The sequence below is a fragment of the Pelmatolapia mariae genome, linkage group LG10_11 (assembly GCF_036321145.2).
Source record: "Pelmatolapia mariae isolate MD_Pm_ZW linkage group LG10_11, Pm_UMD_F_2, whole genome shotgun sequence".
NCBI classification, from domain to species: domain Eukaryota; kingdom Metazoa; phylum Chordata; class Actinopteri; order Cichliformes; family Cichlidae; genus Pelmatolapia; species Pelmatolapia mariae.
Genome location: NC_086236.1, coordinates 7,888,583 through 7,909,956, shown reverse-complemented (window position 1 = coordinate 7,909,956; position 21,374 = coordinate 7,888,583). Strand labels below are relative to the sequence as shown.

Here is a 21,374-nt window from a genome sequence, read left to right as displayed (position 1 = left end):
ATCACAACAACAGTTGCCCCAGGACACTTTATATTGTAAGGTAAGAGCAAACTCTAATTTCTGGGAACGTTATGTGACAAGAATGTTTTAACATCTAGCTCAGATCCAAAGTATCCCATTAAACAGCACTAACCAACCTAAGTCTAAACTAACCAACCTAAGTAACAAATTGAGGAAGCTGTAGATGGATTAATGGTATAGGTAAAAATACTGCTTTTTTCAGTGGACTCTGGTCTGGCAGTACATTGCACTCCATACTGTACATTAATGCCACTGTTTTGCACATGTCCAACTACCAACCTCTGTATATTTTATATATTTTATTTTATTGTTTACTCTATTTAATTTGTAAAATTAAAAAAAAAAAAAAAAAAAAAAAAAATTTGTAAAATATGTACACACACACACACACACACACACACGTAGAAAAACATATTTAGTATACACATCCAGTAATGCATATACTCTTATATATTGTACATATATTTATTACTTTCAGATTTAGCCATTCTTATATTTGGTTGTTTTACGTTATTGTATTTTTGCACAACTCTGTTGCTTGTGAAGCTCGCACACAAGAATTTCACTCGCATGTACTGTACCAGTGTACCTGCACATGTGATGTGACAATAAAAGTGATTTGATTTGATTTGATTTGACATTGGCAAAAATGCTCTAAGTGAAACATACACTTAAACCAATATAGCTTCTATGCCTGTCTGCAAACCAAAGAGCCTAAGAGCACCAAAATTTAAAGAAACCTGCAAAATATCTGCAAAAAACAGATATGAATGCTTGTTTTGATTGTATCAGACATGTTCAGCCTTAGGTAGTGCAACACAAACTCCGTGCAGCGCCATATGAGAGAGAGAGATATCTCTAAAACATGTCGGGACTCATCAAAGCTGCAAACAAGATCAAGTATAACTAACTGCATTGTTCATTTTTAAACCACGCGAATGTAATATTGCTAAAACTTAAACAAGGCCTCGCAAGGCAACAGCCAAGTGCCATCTTTCATCAGTGTGAAGTCTGTGAGACGGGCTGGTGAGCTCAGGCAGACATGCTAATGGGAATTTGCAGCAGGCTGCAAAACACAGAATCAGATGAGAAAGAGAGAAAACATTTTTTTCCTTATATGCCCCGAGGGAAAACTTTCATTTAATTCATGAATGTGTTTTGGAGTCTAGGACCCAGTTCTTGCTTTACATCCATGGGAAACTGTGATTGATGTTTTAAAACAGACAGCCTGGGTTAGAATTTTACCATTTGCCTTCATTTCTCTTCCAAATAAGTCTGGCTAACCTGGGGGTTTGTTTACAATCTGTCTGTGAGTCTGACTGTTTGCATTTCTTGCCTCATTGGACTTTATTTTGTCGGGACGTTGAATGTGCCGATATTTGCAATGATTCATAACAGGATCCTGTAAAAACCACAATCAGACCCAGGTATTATCACTTAAAAAGGACATCTTGTGAAAACATCCGGCTCTACATTTTCATTTTTGGCCTCTATTAGAGCAGTTCTGGATGATTCAGGGTTAAAAAATATCCACATTTATCTGAAACGAGCCGTTTTAGCTCCTCCCCCTGTTAGAGGCAATTACCTGTCTTCTGATTGGCTGCACATTGCATAAAGAAAATTTGGACGTCATGTGAGTGGAGCTTCTGTGCTTAGATAGATGTATATCCCAACAGTGTGGAACAGAGTGTTTATAGCAGTCAGAAGCCCGAGCGTTTGGTTTACAGCGATTACTTGAACACACAATGGCCTTATTATTTGCATTTGTTGCAGTGTTTAGGATGAACATACCTGGCTGTAACTGGATGTATATAATAGAAAATAAGGAAAAGCATAATAGGCCCATTATTTTTTTATTATTTCTTTAAGTACTATTAGAGGAAAAGACTACAAAAACACATAACTTCAGTGCAATCTATGTTTAGAAGATGACATACTGAAGCAATTGTAAATTTCCCTGTTTAGAAAACCCCCCATATGTTTCATTCATTCTGCAGGTTAAGGGTTAGATTTGTTAAGCGGGCATGTGAGCATGATTTAAATACAAATACGCAGCCAGTTAATTTCAGTAATAACTGGAAATTCCACCAACAAGCAGCACAAATTATTGGCTCAAAAATGAGAAGCTGTGATGAGGGAGCAAGTAATGTATGAATAAAAATAATACAGTGTAAACAGAGCACTGTAAGAAAAAGTCCTAATATAAAAGTATTTTACTGTGTATTTTACAGTTTTGTTCTGTTCTTCTAGAATATCATTAAATTTACATAAATAGACTGTGATAAATACATAAATAGACATAAATTAACGTAAAATCACTGTAATGTAATAAAACATAATTTTCTTGTTTTTTAAATGTATTTGTCTGTACATATGCATATTTAGATTGTTAAAATACATTCACAAATGTATCATGATGTCACAAATATTTGTCCGTTATTTGAAAGATTGAACTGTTAAATTCAAATGTAATGCTACGGAAAAATATATGAAATGATTCTTTTAAACTTTTTTAACATCAAATAATTATTACTATTATTGCTATTTAGGGCGATCCTGGCTCAAGAGTTGGCAGTTCGCCTTGTAATCAGAAGGTTGCCGGTTCGAGCCCCGGCTCGGACACTCTCGGTCGTTGTGTCCTTGGTCAAGACACTTCGCCTACTGGTGATGGACAGAGGGGCCGATGGTGCGATATGGCAGCCTCGCCTCTGTCAGTCTGTCCCAGGGCATGCAATCCATTAATATTTAAACCAACTGTTAACTGTATATTTCTGTACATTTAAGTATTATTATTCATATTGCCACATTCATTGACCTTGTTTATAGGTAATTTCATTGTTTAATCACATTAAAATGTTCCTAATTTAATGTTTAAAAGCACTTGAAAAAGGCAAAATCCCATGTAAAATTAGGGCAACAAACTGTATTGTCATTACTGAAAATAACCGTATTTTTATGAGAAAGTTATTTTCTGTTATTTGATGGTATTATTTTGGCGCCCCAGCTGCCGGAATATTAGTTTTTCTAGGATTTTTTTTTAACAGTGAGGTTCATGTGTGGGTTTCTCTCTGAAAAAAGTGTGGCAGCTAAGCTGAACTGTTGCTGTGGTCCTGAGGACTGAGACTCAGGTGGAGCGCAGAGTTATTCCAGAGGAGAGCTGCATCTGTGAATACCATCAGACCCCAAGCTGTGCACACGTTAATAAAGATTGCTTGATGTTCGTACACTGCTGGAAATAGCTGTGCACAAACCATGCATGAGATTTCATTGAAAAAAATGGAAACTTCAACATTTCCTGATTCTCCACAGGTAAAAAGGACAAAGATGTCCGACTAATTGTGGTCTGCTAAAATAAAGAAAAACCAAATGCTGATGCCAAAAGCTTGCATCACCTGTTCCATCATGCTCTGCAGTCTCTCAGCTTCCACGTCGATGACAAACTTCTTCTCCTGTCGCCGGTCCAGGTCCTCCAGCAGTCGCCGGTAGTTGGCATCATTGAAGTTTTCCACGCAGATAGCGCTGACTTGCCAGTTGTTTTGTCCTGCCTTCTCCATGATGGCCTGCAGGATGGCGTACCCTGATGTAGTCAGACACACAGGACAAAACAGATCAAACATGGAAGGAAGACCTTCAGGTAAACGCTGTTCATGTATTCACAAACCCATTACTCTGTTAAAACAAGCAGCCAACATGCAGTTTTTCAGATAAATTCGGTGAGTAATTAGTTAGTGTCTAGTTTGTGTCTGTTAAAGATTACCCACTAAAAATCATCCTTATCATACACGGTCATCGTACCAGTTCTATCTTTCATGTGGTTTTTTTGTGACCAGAATAACTCAACTCAGCTGAAATCATCACATAGAGCAGAGAGAAAGAAAGAGACTTTTTTTGTGGATGGGAGCGGAGATGCATTTTGTCCTGTTTATCTCAAACACAAGCTGAGCGATATCAATAAAGTTTTGTGTTCATGAAGTTCAGCTACAGGCCAGATAACATTTATGTGTTTGTGTGAATTTGGATAAAAGGCTTAAAGCTGCCGTGGATTTTCCTCACAATCAGACACATTATGTTGTCATTCAGTATTTATCACCCAAACACACTGTGTGTCTCCTCGAGGCCTCACAATGTGTTGAATGCATTTTCTTCCCCATGAAGCGTTTGTAAAACTAGATTTTAAATATTTAAGAACCCGCATTTGAAAAGCGAGAGCTCTCCTCTGCTTTTTCCGGGTCTATGCTATTTTTTATGGCCTGTTGGTTTTAAAAGCACAAAACTTAGTGACAAAGAAACTCGGTCAAAAACACTTTCCTTATCTGCTCAGGAGCTACTACAGTTGGTTGACTAAGCAAGAAAACACTTGCTTACACTTGCGTGAGGCTGCAAAAGCATTGTGTCAAATCCACAATAAGACAAACTGTCTACAAGTGGAAGAAATTCAAAGCTGCCTCTTCTTTCTTTAAGCGTGAGTATCCTGCAGAGATCATACCGAGGGCACAACATGTAATTCTGAAAGACACGAGAAAAAAATCCACAGCTAAAAGGACAATTTGTGCAGAAATCTCTGTGCTCATGTAACATGTGCTCATGTGTAAAAACACCAAAGGCTCTAAAGACAAAAAGACCAGCTGGATAAACGGCATGGGAAAATCCACAGGATGGTGAAGAAAATTCATTTGTTTAAAACAAACATGTCAACAATCCTGACCCTGAGGCCAGCTGAGATGCTGAGGCATGAGAGGTGTTCAGTCAAGACATCCTCAAAACACTGAACTGAAACAGCTCTGCAGGAGAACTTTTCCAAGATTCCTCCTCACAGCTGTGACATCCGAGCGTTTACACAGGAAAATGTCTCGTGTTGTTGTTGCTGCTGAAACAGATTTGACAAGTTGCTTAGCTCACCGTTTTCAGCCTGTACTGTGATTGATTACTCAGCGTATTCAATAAAGACACGACAAGCACAACATATTTGTTTAGTGAAATTGCGTTTATCTATAAGTTGATAAGTAATGCAGCATTTGTTCGGCCCGGGCATATTAATGGGTGCCCATGTTTGTCTGGTGGCTCATTTTAGGACTTCTAAATTTTTTATTAATCGAAGACAGACAAACACAGTTTGGGTAAGGGACCACATATAGTCCAGTTTGATCTCAATTTGATCTAAAATTACTGCGAAACATGTATTTAAAAAACATCGCTCATTATCTTTTTCTGTTTTTTAAAAGTTTGAAAAAGTAAACTTTATTGCAGGGCTAACACAGAGAGACAGACAACCATTCTCACTCACACAGTTACAAATTAACCTAAAGTGTGTATTTGGACTCTGGCAGGAAGCTGGAGAACCAGGAGAAGCCATGCAGGCACAGAGAACACACACAGAAAGGCCCGAGCCAGCCCGTGGATTCAAATGCAAACTGCGAGGTGATGGTGTTAACCATCACACCACCATGCGGCTGAAACTATAAGACAAACTAAAGACACGCCTTATCCAATGGGCTTTTTCGCTATACACAAAAGCATAGCAGTTTTGCATATACATGTAGTATACTTTACTTAACAGAAGTCAGTTCATTTTCCTATTATTGGTTTTTTGCTTTTTTTAAGATAAGATAAGATAAGATAAGATAAGATGACCTTTATTAGTCCCACACGTGGGAAATTTGTTGTGTCACAGCAGGAAGTGGACAGTGCAAAAGTTATGAAGGACAATTAGAATAAAATAAAATAAGAATAAATACAGTACACAACTGTACAGAATAGAAAATAGAATACTATATACAGTAGAATAAAATAGAATAAAATATACAATAGGATAAAAATAGAATACAAATGCTATATACAACAGAGTGAAAAATACAACGGTGCCAGAAAGATTATTGCACATTTGTGTTATTGCACATTTGTGGATGTGTGTGTATGATCAGTTTTGGCCATTTGACAAACAAAAATGTATTTTAAACTTGTTTAAATCAAACACGTATTACAAATCACAGTCCAGGTGACTTGGCAGAAGACAAAATCTCTTTTTCCTTGGATGCCAAAATTGTTTTTACATGCAGGAAGAAATCTTAATATGAATCCTTATCCTAAAAAAATAGCCAGAAAATAGAAGCTATTTCTTTGTAAACTACTTTTCACATTTAATGAATGATTTATTTGCAGAATAAATGGCCAGGCTGAGATATATTAAGAAAAACGAAGTGGTTCTGGTTCTTATTTAGCAATTTTTATTCCGCCTGAGCACACAGAGCGTTTTATACTACAAGCCTCCTTCACCCATTCTACAGTAAGTGATTTCTATCAAACATTCACTCTGCAATAAATCCATCGGGAGCAACTCTGGGTTCACCGTCTTGCCCAAGGATACTTTGGCATGCGGACTGAATCAGCAGGGGATCGAACCGCCACCCATCTGATTAGTAAATGATCTGCACAAAGTGCAGTTTCAGAAATATATGAACTTCTCATTTCAGGCTTTTTTTATTTTTTATTTTTATGTCTTTATGATCGAAACATGCTTTGAAGTGTAAAGCTGGCATCTTCACAAAATGAACAGCAGTGCAGTGAGTAATTTTACAGCATCACAGGGGTGGCTATGTGGCTTTGTCCCATGAGGCACATGTTTGACACCCCTGTTCTATCTTTAGTGCTTTTACAAGTCAACAATCCAATCACTCAGATTTTGAAAGTGCACCTGCTGCTCATCAGCTAACCCCACCATCCCCCGTCTCATGTTTTCCCTGCTGGTTTGCTCACTGGCAACTGGCCACGTTGCTGTTGTGGTGGTCCTTAGTATCATTTCACTTCCACCACTGAGAGGATGACATTAACAAAACCCGCCTATTCATGACGGGCGACAGTAGTCCTTCTCCTGCAGCACGTCACACGAGGCTGCAGATCCGTCACCAGCCACAGTACAAGAAGGTGGAGTTGGAGCGCTTCCGCAGGATGACAGAGCAACAGGAGAGCACCTCTATTATTTCATTTCAGAAATAATTCCATTGGGGTTTACAACCATATTCTTGCAGCAGTGACTGTAAATAATTGTGTTTTTATGCACAGTTAGATTCATATTTAAAGTTTAATAACTCTGTATTGCTACAGTAACAGTCAGTGCTCCCTGAACATGTTTTAATTATAGTCCTGAATATGTTTTCTGAATAAACTGAAGTGGATTTCTTCCAATCCACAATATGGTATGTTGAAGCACATGATGCGATAAAACATATTGTCCATAATTGCTGGTTTGAAACACAAACCGGCTTTTTGCTGGCTCGACGTCGCTGGCAAGACAACCGCTTTCCCATGGAAAAGAAACTCTTGTGAAGCTTTTATCCTTTTCCAGCCAGATCCTGGCTTTTGGTCCCGTCAGTCTTTCTGAGTTGGATGCAACACGAGACTTTGGAGGAGGAGACCATCGCTGTCAGGTTTGTGTATGGAGAAGATGAGTGTCAGAGAGGAAACTAGGGAGCTGTGAGGGCGGCTGTTCTCCAGCAGGAACAGATGTCCCCCTTAAACGGACCCTCCTGGTGGCCATCACAATCTGGCAACCCGTCTTCCTTTGCTCCCAATTAGTGGATTAACCTGTGCTCTGGCAACCCAGCTCCCTCTCCACCTTCTCCATCCCCTCCCCAGCCCCTTGCTCCCCATTAGAGGGTTGCCTGTGCCAGGAGGGACTGCTGGTTGAGGCAACACACAGTCACACACAGACACACAGGCATGCATCGTGTCAGTATGTCCCCAGTAATTCCTTCGGGAAGAACTGGTTCATGACAATTTGGCTGTTGGGGAGTCAGACCCCACACTGGAGTGACTTTGTTCTCAATTTTAACAGGAGAAAATTGGAACCAGGAAACTCAGAACGTGGTCCGATTCCTGGCTCAGTCCATCAAAGTGTCGATCGTGGAATATCTGGGAGGGAAGAAGTTTCATGATGTGAACCGATTTGCAGCTGTTGTGTCGTCCTGTTGCAGCACCACGCTTGAATTCAGTGAGCTCTTTAAAACGTACAGGGCAGGTGCTTGAGTTTATACAACTGTGGCAATACACCTGAAAAGGTGTGGCCCAATAATTTTGTCCATATAATGTAGTTCTTGACTGACTTACATACTTTGAACTACCCTTGAGGTGGAATAACTAACTGTTTTTTTAGTGTCAATATTCCGAGGAAGTTTCCTTAACATTTCCTGTGTGGTAAACGTGCCTACCTGCAGACAGAGAGCAGCTGACAAATACACATAATAGAAAGGACAGAGTGCGGAGGGCGGGAAGCCACAGAGGAGGCCAAAATCATTCCCTGTGGTAGCTGCAGCTACTACACAGCTATTGACCGAAGCTGTTTGAGCTAAGCTCTCCGCCAGTGTGTTTCTGTCAGTGTGTTCGTCGGGTTCTGAAACAATAGGGTGGGCCATTTATATGGATACACCGTAATAACATGGGAATGGTTGGTGATATTAAAGTCCTGTTTGTGGCACATTAGTATATGTGAGGGGGCAAACTCCTGAAGATGGGTGGTGACCATGGTGGCCATTTAGAAGTCGGCCATCTTGGATACAACTTTTGTTTTTCCAATAGGAAGAGGGCCATGTGACACATCAAACTTATTGGTAATATCACAAGAAAAACAATGGTGTGCTTGGTTTCAACGTAACTTTATTCTTTCATGATTTATTTACAAGTATCTGACCACTTATAAAATGTGTTCAGTGTGCTGCCCATTGTGTTGGATTGTCAATGCAACCCTCTTCTCCCACTCCTCACACACTGATAGCAACACCGCAGGAGAAATGCCAGCACAGGCATCCAGTATCCGTAGTTTCAGGTGCTGCACATCTCGTATCTTCACACCATAGACAATTGCCTTCAGATGACCCCAAAGATAAAAGTCTAAGGGGGTCAGATCGGGAGACCGTGGGGGCCATTCAACTGGCCCACGATGACCAATCCACTTTCCAGGAAACTGTTCATCTAGGAATGCTCGGACCTGGCACCCATAATGTGGTGGTGCACCATCTTGCTGGAAAAACTCAGGGAACATGCCAGCTTCAGTGAATAAAGAGGGAAACACATCATCATGTAGCAATTTCAAATATCCAGTGGCCTTGAGGTTTCCATTGATGAAGAATGGGCCCACTATCGTTGTACCCCATATACCACACCAAACCATCACTTTTGTTGTTCCAACAGTCTTGGAGGGATCCATCCAATGTGGGTTAGTGTCAGACCAATAGCGGTGGTTTTGTTTGTTAACTTCACCATTCACATAAAAGTTTGCCTCATCACTGAACAAAACCTCCTGCGTGAACTGAGGGTCCTGTTCCAATTTTTGTTTTGCCCATTCTGCAAATTCTGTGTGCCGATCTGGGTCATCCTCGTTGAGATGCTGCAGTAGCTGGAGTTTGTAAGGCTGCCATTTGTGAGTAGCTAATATCTGCCAAAGGGATGTTCGACTAATGCCACTCTCCAGTGACATGCGGCGAATGCTACGCTGTGGGCTCTTGCTGAATGAAGCTAGGACAGCCACTGATGTTTCTTCATTAGTGACAGTTTTCTTGCGTCCACATTTTGGCAAATCCAACACCGAACCAGTTTCACGAAACTTAGCAAGCAGTTTGCTAACTGTAGCATGGGAGATGGGTGGTCTCGTAGGGTGTCTTGTATTGAAATCTGCTGCAATGACCCGGTTACTGCGTTCACCAGATATCAACACAATTTCGATCCGCTCCTCACGTGTTAACCTCTTCGACATGTCAATGGCTGTGAACAAAGAGAAACTTGTAAATAACTCACGAAAGAATAAAGTTACGTTGAAACCAAGCACACCATTGTTTTTCTTGTGACATTACCAATAAGTTTGATGTGTCACATGGCCCTCTTCCTATTGAAAAAACAGAAGTTGTATCCAAGATGGCCGACTTCTAAATGGCCACCATGGTCACCACCCATCTTGAGGAGTTTGCCCCCTCACATATACTAATGTGCCACAAACAGGACTTTAATATCACCAACCATTTCCATGTTATTACGGTGTATCCATATAAATGGCCCACCCTGTAGTTTGTCATCGCAGTGGTGTGCTCCTATCAGGAGAAATCCTTTTTGTCAGGATTACCATCATACTTTTTGGTTTCGAATCCTGCAGTTTGCTGTCTCCAATTACAGTTATCGCTGCTAGATATCTCAAGGTTTTCACAGCAAATACACAGTTTGGAATAAAGGCAGTTTGTACCTGCAAATTTGCACTCACAGAGTGCTGCAGGGGTCATTGCTAAAGCCTTTAAATCAGTTATCATTTTTGCAATTCCATCCTGAAATAGGGATAAGGCTAACAAACTTTAGACCTTCTCATATTTTGTTCTCCCACTCACACATTTTTTTAAGTTTACGTGCTAATAACTGACAGTCACAGACAATGGTTCAGTTAATTTATAATTATAAAAGCTGTAGATTTTTGTGGAACACTCCACCCCCTCGTCCAAATGTGGTCTTTTCTTGCTCTAAAGAAAACAGCGTGGCTATATCCAAGATGCTAATATTGAGGTACAAAAGTCAGTCTGGAAAGACTGAAATAACTGTCTAGACTGATTATTTCACAGTCTCTGGTCACAGCCTAACACAGGTGAGCACCTACGTTTGCTTTTGTGAACTTCTGTACAATTACTCTGAATAATGCAAAAATGAAACGTTAGAGCTCAGTTCACTGTAACTGACAGAATGTCAGTTGATAAACTCTTTTAAAATTCAGTTAATTTTCCTTCCCTAGCAGGTGGATGTAAAGATAGGTATGTGTGGATATTTATTATCCATGTTTCGTACATGGAAGGATATCGATGTTGGAAACAAAGATAAGATGGCTTGAGTGTGCTCCATCTAGTGGCCAAAATGCAGGTGATGCTACCTGGAAGGTGACGCTGGAGCAGGAAGACACAGACTTTGACCTCACATCCTGTGGTCTAGGCCTCTACAGGCACTGCTTTTGACTTAAGATAATCCTTAGTTAATCTACCCAATCCTTAATTTCAGTTTAGTTTGAATTCCTGGAAACTCTATGTGTTTATTTTTTAGAATGCATGCTGGTTATCCCAGCAACGTCCTCTGCTCTGTGGACCTTGGATTAGATGTGAAGCATCAGATGTTTGCTGTTAAGAGCATTAACCACTGTAATTTATACTGGACTAATCCATTCTTGAATATCGGTCCATTATCAGTGGATATGCAAATCAAGGGAAGACGTTCATTAGATGTCAGCAGATTCTAAATTTACACATTATAAAGACTGCATTGACAATATGAACTGTTTTCATGTCATTATGGACATTGGTTGTGACTTTGTTCTAACTCCATGTTTTTTTTCAACTAACCCCAACAAGTTGAGCTGTTCTCCAGCCTTGCGAACACTCGCTATGTGCTGGTTGAAGGTTTCAAAATGAAGATGACATCAGACTGGATTTGGTGACACACATCTCAGCAGGGCTCGCAAAATCGCTAGCCCGACGTCCCGGGGCTAGCGATTTTTCCAGTCGGGCTACCAGAATCTATCCCTGCCCTGCCCGTCGGGCTATCATAGGAAGGAAAAATATATGTCAATGCTTTTGCATTCTTTCGGAAATGTAGCTGGGTAAATATGTCATTGGCATCGGTGAACCACTGTCAATATGTGACTAGGGCTGCTCAATTAATCGAATTTTAATCTAAATTACGATCTGGGCTTTCAACGATCATTAAAAATGACTGAGCCGATTATTAGCACCTCCCTCGTGCTTTACTCTCGCGCTGCTCCGTGTGGCAAATCCAGCGCACCTCTCTGCGTTTCGAACACGCGGCACAACAATTAAGAGGAGCTAACAGAGGGAAGCTCGGAAAGCTAAGCAGAAGTTATTTGGAGAGGAGAGTGACTGCCGTTGGTTGAAAAGAGAGGTAAAAAAAAAACCCTTCAGTGGTGTGGAAACATTATGGGTTCACGGAGTCAGACGTGGATCAAGTAGACATAGTGTGTAAACTTTGGTGTCGTAGCTGCACCACAGAGCGACATGGCAAAGTTCACTAAACATAGATGTTTACATTTTATTTTTATTGCAAACATTTGCACTGTTATCAGTATTTGCACACTATTTTACACTATTTTTGACAATCTTTAAAGCCATTATTCAATACATTGTTATTGTTAAATAAATATCATCAAATAATCGAGATCTCAATTTCAGTGAAAATAATCGTGATTATCATTTTTGCCATAATCGAGCAGCCCTATATGTGACATATTGAAATCGCATTTGAATTTGCGCTTGTTTTTTGCTTTCACTTTGCAATCGCGCGAACTGTGTATAGAGAGCGACAGTACTGATTGGTGAGTGACGATAATTTGCGCACCAATTCCTCTGACATCGTCTTATCAATCGTTAGTTTACTATCAAACATGACAAGTGAAATCTCCCGCAGGAAGCTTAAACATGTGAGAGGTTGATCGCGCAGAGAATCGCTGAGCGTTATGTGAGTGCGTGTGTAAAGGCAGCAGGATATATATTTTAGTTCTGCTGAGCCAAATAAGACCGGTCAGGGTGAAGAAGTGACAGCCAAAGAAAAGCTTACCACAAAACGGAAAAGTTATGACAAATCAGACTATAAGGCAAAAAGAAAGTGCAGCTTTATGGTTTCATGGACAAAAGAATTTCTGTGGCTGGAATATGACAAGCTAAGTAACCAGGGGTGCACATAAGTGGTCCGCAGGTGCGCATTCGCTGTCAAAATAAAATACGCGCACAGGATAAGAAGTTGCAACGCGCGTTTGCGTCCATAAAATTTTCTGGAGGAGGACAGACATTTGTTTAGAACTCTTAAAGATGTCGAAGAAGCTCCTTTAAGCAATTATTTTGGTGTTCCTCCACCTCCAAAGAAATGTCAGATGGAGTCCGAACCACAAAAGAAGCGTGTATTCTCGGAAAAGTGGTTGCAGGAGGTGAGCTGGCTTTAAACAAATGATGAACGCACAGAGATTTGGTGCAGAATGTGCCATGAAAATCCCACTCTAGCGGACAAAAACACTGCCTTTTATATGGACGCAAACGCGCGTTGCAACTTCTTATCTGGTGCGCGTCTTTTATTTTGACAGCGAATGCGCACATGCGGACCACTCATGTGCACCCGTGTAAATAACATAATGTTCTGCCGGGTGTGTTGTTGGTTTCCCTCGATTTCTGAGTCGACAAGTGCCTTTGTTACTGGGACCAGTAATTTTAAGAAAGGCCCCCATTAGAACCCATGAGAAATGCAAGAAATGCATTATTGCTCAGTCTGTAAATAACATACTAAAAATCAACCTGAAAAATCTGTTAAGGACAGCGTACTATGTTGCAAAGAGTGAACTTCCATTGGCAAAATTTAGCAGTCTTTGCAAACTTCAAAAAGCAAATGTCCTAGATCTTGGTTCCACTTGCCTCTTACCTGTGATTTCAGTGGAAATTTCAAATTCAGGATCTGACACAGACTGATTCATGTTCTACAGTTCTTACAAGTTCATAGAAATTTCTGTTCAATTACAACCAAGTATTTGAGTTGATGATTGTAATTTTTATACAATATTGTAATTTGTGTTTCAACAATTTTTTGATTAATGTTTTGTTTCCGTAACGGAAACAAAACAGGAAACAAAACATAAAAAAATTGCTTCCTTTTTTATTCGGGCTACTTAAATTTATTTTGGGCTACCAAAATCTGAAGAGTCCCTGCCCGAAGGGCTACCAGGGATTCTGAAATTTTGCGAGCCCTGCTCAGTATTTAGAAAGCAAGCGTTAAAGAAGCATACTTCAATGCCTAATATCTCAGAGAAAACAGGTCCAAACTTTCTAAAAACTAGCAGTAATCTGTCTTTTAGTGGCTCTGAAACCTTTAAACTACATCATAACTCTCAGAATCAGGAAACACAGCCACCCCTAACCCACCAGATACAATTTAGCAGGGCGGCTGAGTGTGCAAGAACATGATATCCCATTGTGTCCTGTTGTGCGACATGCTATATACAGCGCTGGGACAGGAAGCTGCAGCAGTGGCAGCCGAGGCAAGTAAAGTGTGCAAAGGGCCAGCTGATTACCAGCTGATAAATGAGTGGCCCCGGGGTCGTAGTTGGAGCAGCAGACAGCTGCAATCAGCATCAGCGCTGAAGACACAGCCGCCGGCTGATGCGTACGCTTGTTGTGCTGATTGGAGCAGAGCCGGACACTAGATGGAAGCAGCTGCAGCCTGTGGAGAGGAAAGTGAGCGCACATCTGGATTTATGTACAGCGTGCATTTTTGTCCTCTCTTCATTCCACTGAGTGTCAGCGCATGTGTACTGAGCCTCCATCCTTCCACTTCCTTCCTCATTGAATCAGAGCTTTGCTTTCGCCTCTTCTTCCTCTTCAGAGTGTACACAAAGAGGCTCGGAGCTATTCATGGCCCGTACACACTGCTGATACCAGTCCATCTGCTGGAGAACTATCCTTCTCCTCCTCCTTCTGTCTCACCTCATTTATCACATTAATTGCTTTCTTAGTCTCTGGTTTCCTCTGATTTTATTCCCTTTCCTCGTTTCCTCCTTTGTCGTTTTCTCACCTCTCCTCTTGCCTGTCATCCCCTCTCATTTCCTTCCTGCTCCCTTCCCTTTTGTGACCTCTTCCCTCTCCTTCTCTCCGCTCTCGTCTCCTCTGCTCTTATTTCCTTTCCTCTCTGCTTGTCTTCCATCTCCATTTGTTTCCTGTCATTTCGCTTCATTTCCTTTGCTTTATATGTCTCATTTTATTTAGTTTTCACCTTTTTCGTTCCTCTCTGTATGTCGCTCCCTTTAATTTAGTCTCCTAATCTCTAGTTTCCTCTCCACGGTTTTTGTTTGTCACTTCTTGTTTCCTTTCGTTCCTTCTCCTTTCCTCTGCTCTTGTACTCATGTTTCCTCCCTTTATCTCTTCTTTCCTTCTCTCCAGTCTCTCCTACTCTTGTTTCCTCTTCTCCATCACCGTTTCCTCTCTTCTCCTGTCCTTTTTATCGTCCTTTTGTTTCCTTTCCTCTTATGTCTGTCCTCGATACCATTATTTATTCTCCTCTCGTTCCCTCTTCCTTTTATACTCTCCCTGAACCATTTCCTGGTTTCTTTTCCTATGTTGTTCCATTCTTTTTGTATTAACCTTTTTATCATCTTTGTCTGTGGTGTGTGTGTGTATTTATGGTGCACTGGAAAGCTCACAGGGACAGCATTCACTATAATCACACACACACTGTTACAGTATCCAGCCCCTTGTATCTCTGTTGCTTTGATGCAGGGAATCAGACTGGCGCTCATTGACTCAGCTCAGCCATGCGTGGGCTGATTCTACATTATAGTCAATATGGGATGAATGCCTGCTCCTGTGTGTGAGAAAAATCCTCGGGCCAGAGTGCTGCAGCCTGCACCCAAAAGCCTTCTGAAGAGCAAACACAGGCATGCAGAGAGAACACTAATGCGTACGTAAAGACTTGAGCGGTGCTGACGTATCTGCACACACATTCATTCCCTCTAACAAAGACGTAAGACCTTGTGACATATTTAAGGTTTAGAAATATGCAAGTCTGCTTCATCAGAACGCATTGCTTACTCACAGTGGGACTTGGATTAAATGTGTGTATTATAATACATATGGCTGAAATTTAGAAAAAAGAAATACTCTGAGGGATGGTTCCTGAGCTTCTGGTGATTCTGCATTTCTATTCTGCCTTTGCAGTCCAATGCAGAAATAAGGACTCGTGATTTTTAGGTCTGTGAAAAGTGCTTGTGCAGAAATTTGCTTTCATGCTGTACAAGGCAGGAAAACAGATTTTATATAATCAGCTGAAGGTGGTCAGGGAAATGAAGGCGCGAGGAAAGCTGAAGTAAAGAAATGAAAAACACCTAAATTAAAGAAAAAAATCTGTTTATTTGTCAATAAACAGATATTTAGAAATTTAAAATGGACCTATTATTTTTCCCATATTTTCTGTAATAAATATGCTGATGAAAGAATAGATTTCAAGTAACGAAGTCAGTGTCTGTACAAGTAATCCTGAAATTATATACGTTAGCAATGAGATTGTATATCACTAAATATTGGTCATCGCAGGCACACTCGCTGCTCAAATCTTCAGTTTACACCGCAGTCACACGCATCTAGAGACCGGTTGGTGGCTTCCTGGCAACCCCTGGTTGCTAAGTAGAAAGAGTATTCCTTGACAGGTTGGCGAGCGTTTGCTAGCTATCACTGACTAAAAGTGGTCACAAAGAGGGTGTTGCACCAGAAACCTTGGTGTGATTGATTTTTGTGATTGTTTGCAAACACTCGCCAAGTAACTAGCGAGCGGTAGTGAAACAGAGACTGTTTGCTTTCAGGGTAAAAGTTGCTGAAACCAACATGTTTAAAAATGTGCAACTTTTACTCTGAAGGTAAGAAGCTTCTGTTTCACAGTTTCACTACCACTTAGCAAGTAGTTGGTGAGGATTTGCAGAAAAGTTGGCATCTTTCATGCAAACTACTGGTGACCATGGCAATTGCAAGGAGGTTTTTGGTACAGCATTGTGTACCTATTTTTGATCACTTTCACATAAGAAACCTCGGGATTATACCATTTTCCATGGCAACCAGTTGGGATAATTGACGAGTTTCTACATCTGCATGATAATTCTTTAATCACTGATTTCACAGTGACTGCCAGGAACCTCCTAGAACCACTCACAACCCATTCAGGACATACTCACTTTTCACTAGCAAGCAACGGTTACCAGGTAGTCACCAACTGATCTGTGTAATTTGGGTTTTATAGGGAGTAGCCACCGAAAAGAAAAAACTGTGTCTTAAAGCCTAAAGATGAGATTCAGACAGAAGCCTAATGGAAGGGAAAAAGGCCAAGTGTGAGAAAAGAGAGATTTAAAAAAAAAAATCCAAACAAACTGTGAATCATGCAAAACTATTCTAGTGGTTGTCCCAAAATAAAAACACGAAGCTGGGAATAACAGCATGTAGAAGCAATAAAAACATAGTAGGTATGCTTTAAATGACAACAACATCTCAAATTGATATTACGTAGTTTGCTTCATCGACGTGTCAAAGTGATGATGTTCTGTCATTCATACACAGGTTATATTTATCTTAATATTCCCAAAGGATTTACTCACACACTGACAGGCCAAGTCTGCACCATATAAGATCAGGAGACAGGAGTCGAAAGAGTTTGGCGTCTTCTTTAAGCTTTGGTCTCGTCTTTTGGTGAGCTGAGGTCACCAAAAGAACATGAACACGATGCAGGAGTGTAATAATGTCCCTCTCCACTAATGTGACAGCGTGCGTTCAGACTTGTGCTTTGTTACATGTTACATTCAACACATTCAGAAGCCATCACACTGATGGAAAGCAGCTTGTGTCTGCAAACCGATTAAATTGCTGGCTGAAGCCTGATTTCAGCACCATGGACAGAGCTCAGAGCAATGCAACTAAATCAGATAACACATCTGACCTCCTCTCATTCAGTTTACATAACCCATAAAGTCTATACAAAGAAAGAGTGCACAAAAATTAACTGAAACATTTGGAATGCACTGCTTAGGAAGCTGTTTTGATTGATGTTTCCAATGTGTCTTTTCAAAGGCTGGTGGTTTATGTTTGTCCTTTTTTTTTTCTTTGTTTCATTACCGAGCTGGGCATTAGAGTCCTTTAAACTAGCTGTTAGGACATTTTTATTGTCTATGATGGTTAAAACAGGACAGTTTAAACTGAAGAGAAATGCTCCCTTGGTCTGGTTTTTTGCCGCTTTATCGTAGTTTGACACAAACCAGGGATGAATGAAACGTGCAGTTGTGGATTTTTATCATGCTTCGGGGTGTCTTGGTGTTTGTTATTATTGTTATTATGATCGCTGCTTTCTGATGTAACATAGGTAGGTTTTGCGATTGTCCAAATGTTCCTGGATCTTTCGCTTTCTGCGTTTCCCTCGTCTCAGTTGTTCTTTTCCTTTCTTTCAGTTTACTTCTATTTTTCTTTTAAAGGTTAGTTAAAGCTTGAAGGCTCCTCGTATGTCTTTCTTTGTTAGTTTCTTCCCTCCCCTGTTGCCTTGATTGAGTTTACCTGTGCCTTATTATCCCTCTATAAAGCCTGTGTGTTCTCCCTCGGGCTTTTAAAGGTCTCTCTCTGATTCCCAAATCTGTCTTTGTGGACTTGTTTTCACTGCTATGAAAGAAGTTATGTGATTGATCATTTTAAATGTCTGTGTATTTTTTTGTTTTATCAGGGTTACTTAAAAAATATAGACAGATTATATGAAAAGCTTTAGCAGTGGTGCGGCTTGACAAAGTTTAGAACTGAATCACTTTGAGTCAATTCAGATTTGGTCATTTTGCTGAGGGCAGAGGTTTTGCATTCTTTTGTCTAACTTAATCATTTTTCAGAAATCACTGTGCACAACTTATTGCTATTTTCATTTAATTTTTATTGGCCTGCATTCATTCAACTTCATAAACATGATGAATGGTACCAAAGGCCACACTTTAAATTCATATGGTAATCTCAAATGTCTTTATATATTTCAATTACATGAGAACAAAAAGAAAATAAGGAAATAAAAAAAAATGTGACTGTATCCGGGATGATCTTGCAGTCGCAACACACAAAATAAAACTGTGGCTTTCCTTATCTAAGGCTAAATATCATTGGGGTCGCCATTTATTTCAGGGAGAGATGGGGTGACTTTGTGAGAGAGGCTGGATTTTGTTTGTTCACATAAAGCAAGGACATTTACAATAAAGTGTCATTTTCTACTTTGTGGACTGCTGCTTCCCCACCCATGCTGTTCATCTGTCCCACCTGCTTTTTGCTTCAGTGGGCACGCAAATTTTAACCTTGCAAAGTGTGATTGTGTTTCCGCTAATGTGCTTCTGCTGAACTGTGTGAGTAGCTTCACAAAGCCGACACGGATCTTTACTTTTATCTATGAAAGTAAGGCTGTGAAAGTGGCTTCGGATTCTTTCAAGCATTAGTTCACGATTATCTACTTATTGTAGCATGCTGGGTTTTCTCCATTTTGTAACATAAATGTGAAAAATATCTCAGGTCTTGGAATTAAATTGCACTTTGGAAGAGATACCGTCCTGTGCAAAAGTCTTGCCCTACCCTTTATTTTTTAATATTTTGCTTCCAGTTAGAAACACCTTTGTGGAACTTGTTAAAGTGCTCTTGAGCTGTAGTTCTCTTGCCTTACTGAAGATTTCTCAAGGTTCTTATTTTGACATTGGCTGTTTTTCACTACGTTTTTGTTCAGTCCTTGCTCCTGACCACTTTAAGAGGAAAGTTAAGCCACTTAACACTGACCTACGAGTCAATGATTAGTTGAGCCAAGGAAATGTCAAAGATAGCACAGTTTGACAGGCATAAAATTATATTTTTGCACCAGTGAGGTGATTCCCAGAGACTTGTTAACCAAAAACTTTGCATATTTCACATATTGTGTTCGGTGTGTCCTTAGAAATTTGAAGAAAATGGACAAGTGGAGGACAAAAGAATGAGAAACAGGCCTAAAAATAATATACAGGATATGAACAGTAAGGAAAAGTTGTGTCCAGCAAATCCAGTACCTGAGAGTTGGCACTTCAGTTAAACCATTAACTGTTCACCAAAGTTTTAATTTGGTTAATTAAAATGTCTGTGTCAGGTCTGTGCAGTGGTAGCAGTTATTGCACTTACAGGACCTCCTAAGTTTTAGGTCTAACCTTGCTTGCTGGCTGTGTGGCTGGAAATGGCTGTATGTGTAGAAAAAAACCCTCCTGTTTTACTGAGAGGACAGCAGGGTCAGCTGAACTGTGCATTTTATAAAGTCCACCTGCTGGAATACAAGGTACATCCTGCTGCACTCACACCGGCAACATAAAAAAACCCATATCCACAACATCATTTTAGCGGCAGTTCAAATTTCAAAGAAAATTTCCAAATAAAGCCGACAGCCCTAACTTTCAGTAACAGGAACACAATGCAGACTACAGGGCAACACATACTGAGCAATGTTTTCCAAGTGTGTCTGCAGAGTTTTAGACATCCATCAGTCATCTGTCACCCGGAACAGATACACTTGTGTTTCTGCAAACACAAACAATTCACATCAACTCTGACAGGCGTGCATGTGTCACATGCTAATATGATACCCTCTCTAATCATCTTATTCCATAGTCTTTTGTGCTGTGACGCATGTATCCAGCATTTTTCACAAAGGCATCCAGTATGGCTATGTGTTAAACCTCTACAGGAAGACAAATTCTCAGCCTTGTTCAGCATTGATCTGGGATCACCTGTGTATTAATTATCTGAATACCGATGGATACTTTAAAATCACCTGCTTTTTAACGTTATCAGCACGTTGAAAGGTTGTTATCGGTTTCCATATTGGTAGGAAGAGCAGGCCAATCGATCTAAATATCAACAGTATCAGTACCATTTCTTATATTGCATCGATACTTTAGGTTTAGTTGCTCCCGTCTATGCCCAGGACGTTGCTTCCATTCAAATTAAAAAGTAGACATCTATACAAACGGTGCTCACACTTTGCTCCTCCCCCTTCTTTTTGTCACTCCTGCAGTGAGTTAGGGAAAAAGAGCATCCTGTCGAGATATTTTATAATGAAAACACTGTAAACGGAAGGAAATTCTCTCCTGTGAGAACAACGATTTCTTTTTGGCCCCACTGAGCCACACTTTTCAAAAGGCACAACTTTTATATTGAAGGTGAACGTTGACATCTTCCATGGAAAACTAAAGGAAACGTTTGCAATGTGCAACCAGAGCAATTGCCAGGAGATATTTGGTGCAGCATATATGTCTTTGCAACCAGCTTCACCTAGCGACTGTCAGAAACCTCCTGCAACCACTAACCAACTGACTGGGGAAAATTCCCTAAGGACTCATGGTTGCCAGGCTTGAAACACCTACTACACCTCTCAGTGCTCGATGGATAAACATGTATTGGTGAATTCGATCCTGAAAAACGACTGACCAATCAGGAAACAGAACGTCCATAGACATCAGCTGCTTCAAACCAGAAAAACATTGTAACGTAAGAAAAGTCTGGACCTCACATGTCACAGCCCATCAACCCTAAAGCATTCAAATGGAAATTTTTGTTGCTGTTTTAACACAAAAACAGTTTTAACACTGCTCATTACTATTCACTTTCACAGCAGCAAAGAACTGCTTTCACTCAATGAGGTTATAACAACCTCCTAACCTTCTAGTAGGTGATTGTCCTCACCTCTTGGTGATTTTTATGCCACTGATACTGAAATTGCATGTTATCTTAATTCCGGTCTCAATGATCCTGAGCTTGAAGCCAGACCGAAGCTCCAGA

General features: G+C 40.3%; 1 protein-coding gene across 3 annotated transcripts in view; it reads right to left on the bottom strand.

Moving 5' to 3' along the window:
* Positions 1–21,374, bottom strand: part of gria4b (glutamate receptor, ionotropic, AMPA 4b) — a 168,466-nt gene that overhangs the window by 65,815 nt on the left and 81,277 nt on the right. For all 3 annotated transcript variants that reach the window (XM_063486111.1, XM_063486110.1, XM_063486109.1), the window contains exon 4: positions 3,414–3,598. In XM_063486111.1, coding sequence (XP_063342181.1) covers positions 3,414–3,598 — 185 coding nt within the window. The remainder of the gene's footprint in view (positions 1–3,413; positions 3,599–21,374) is intronic.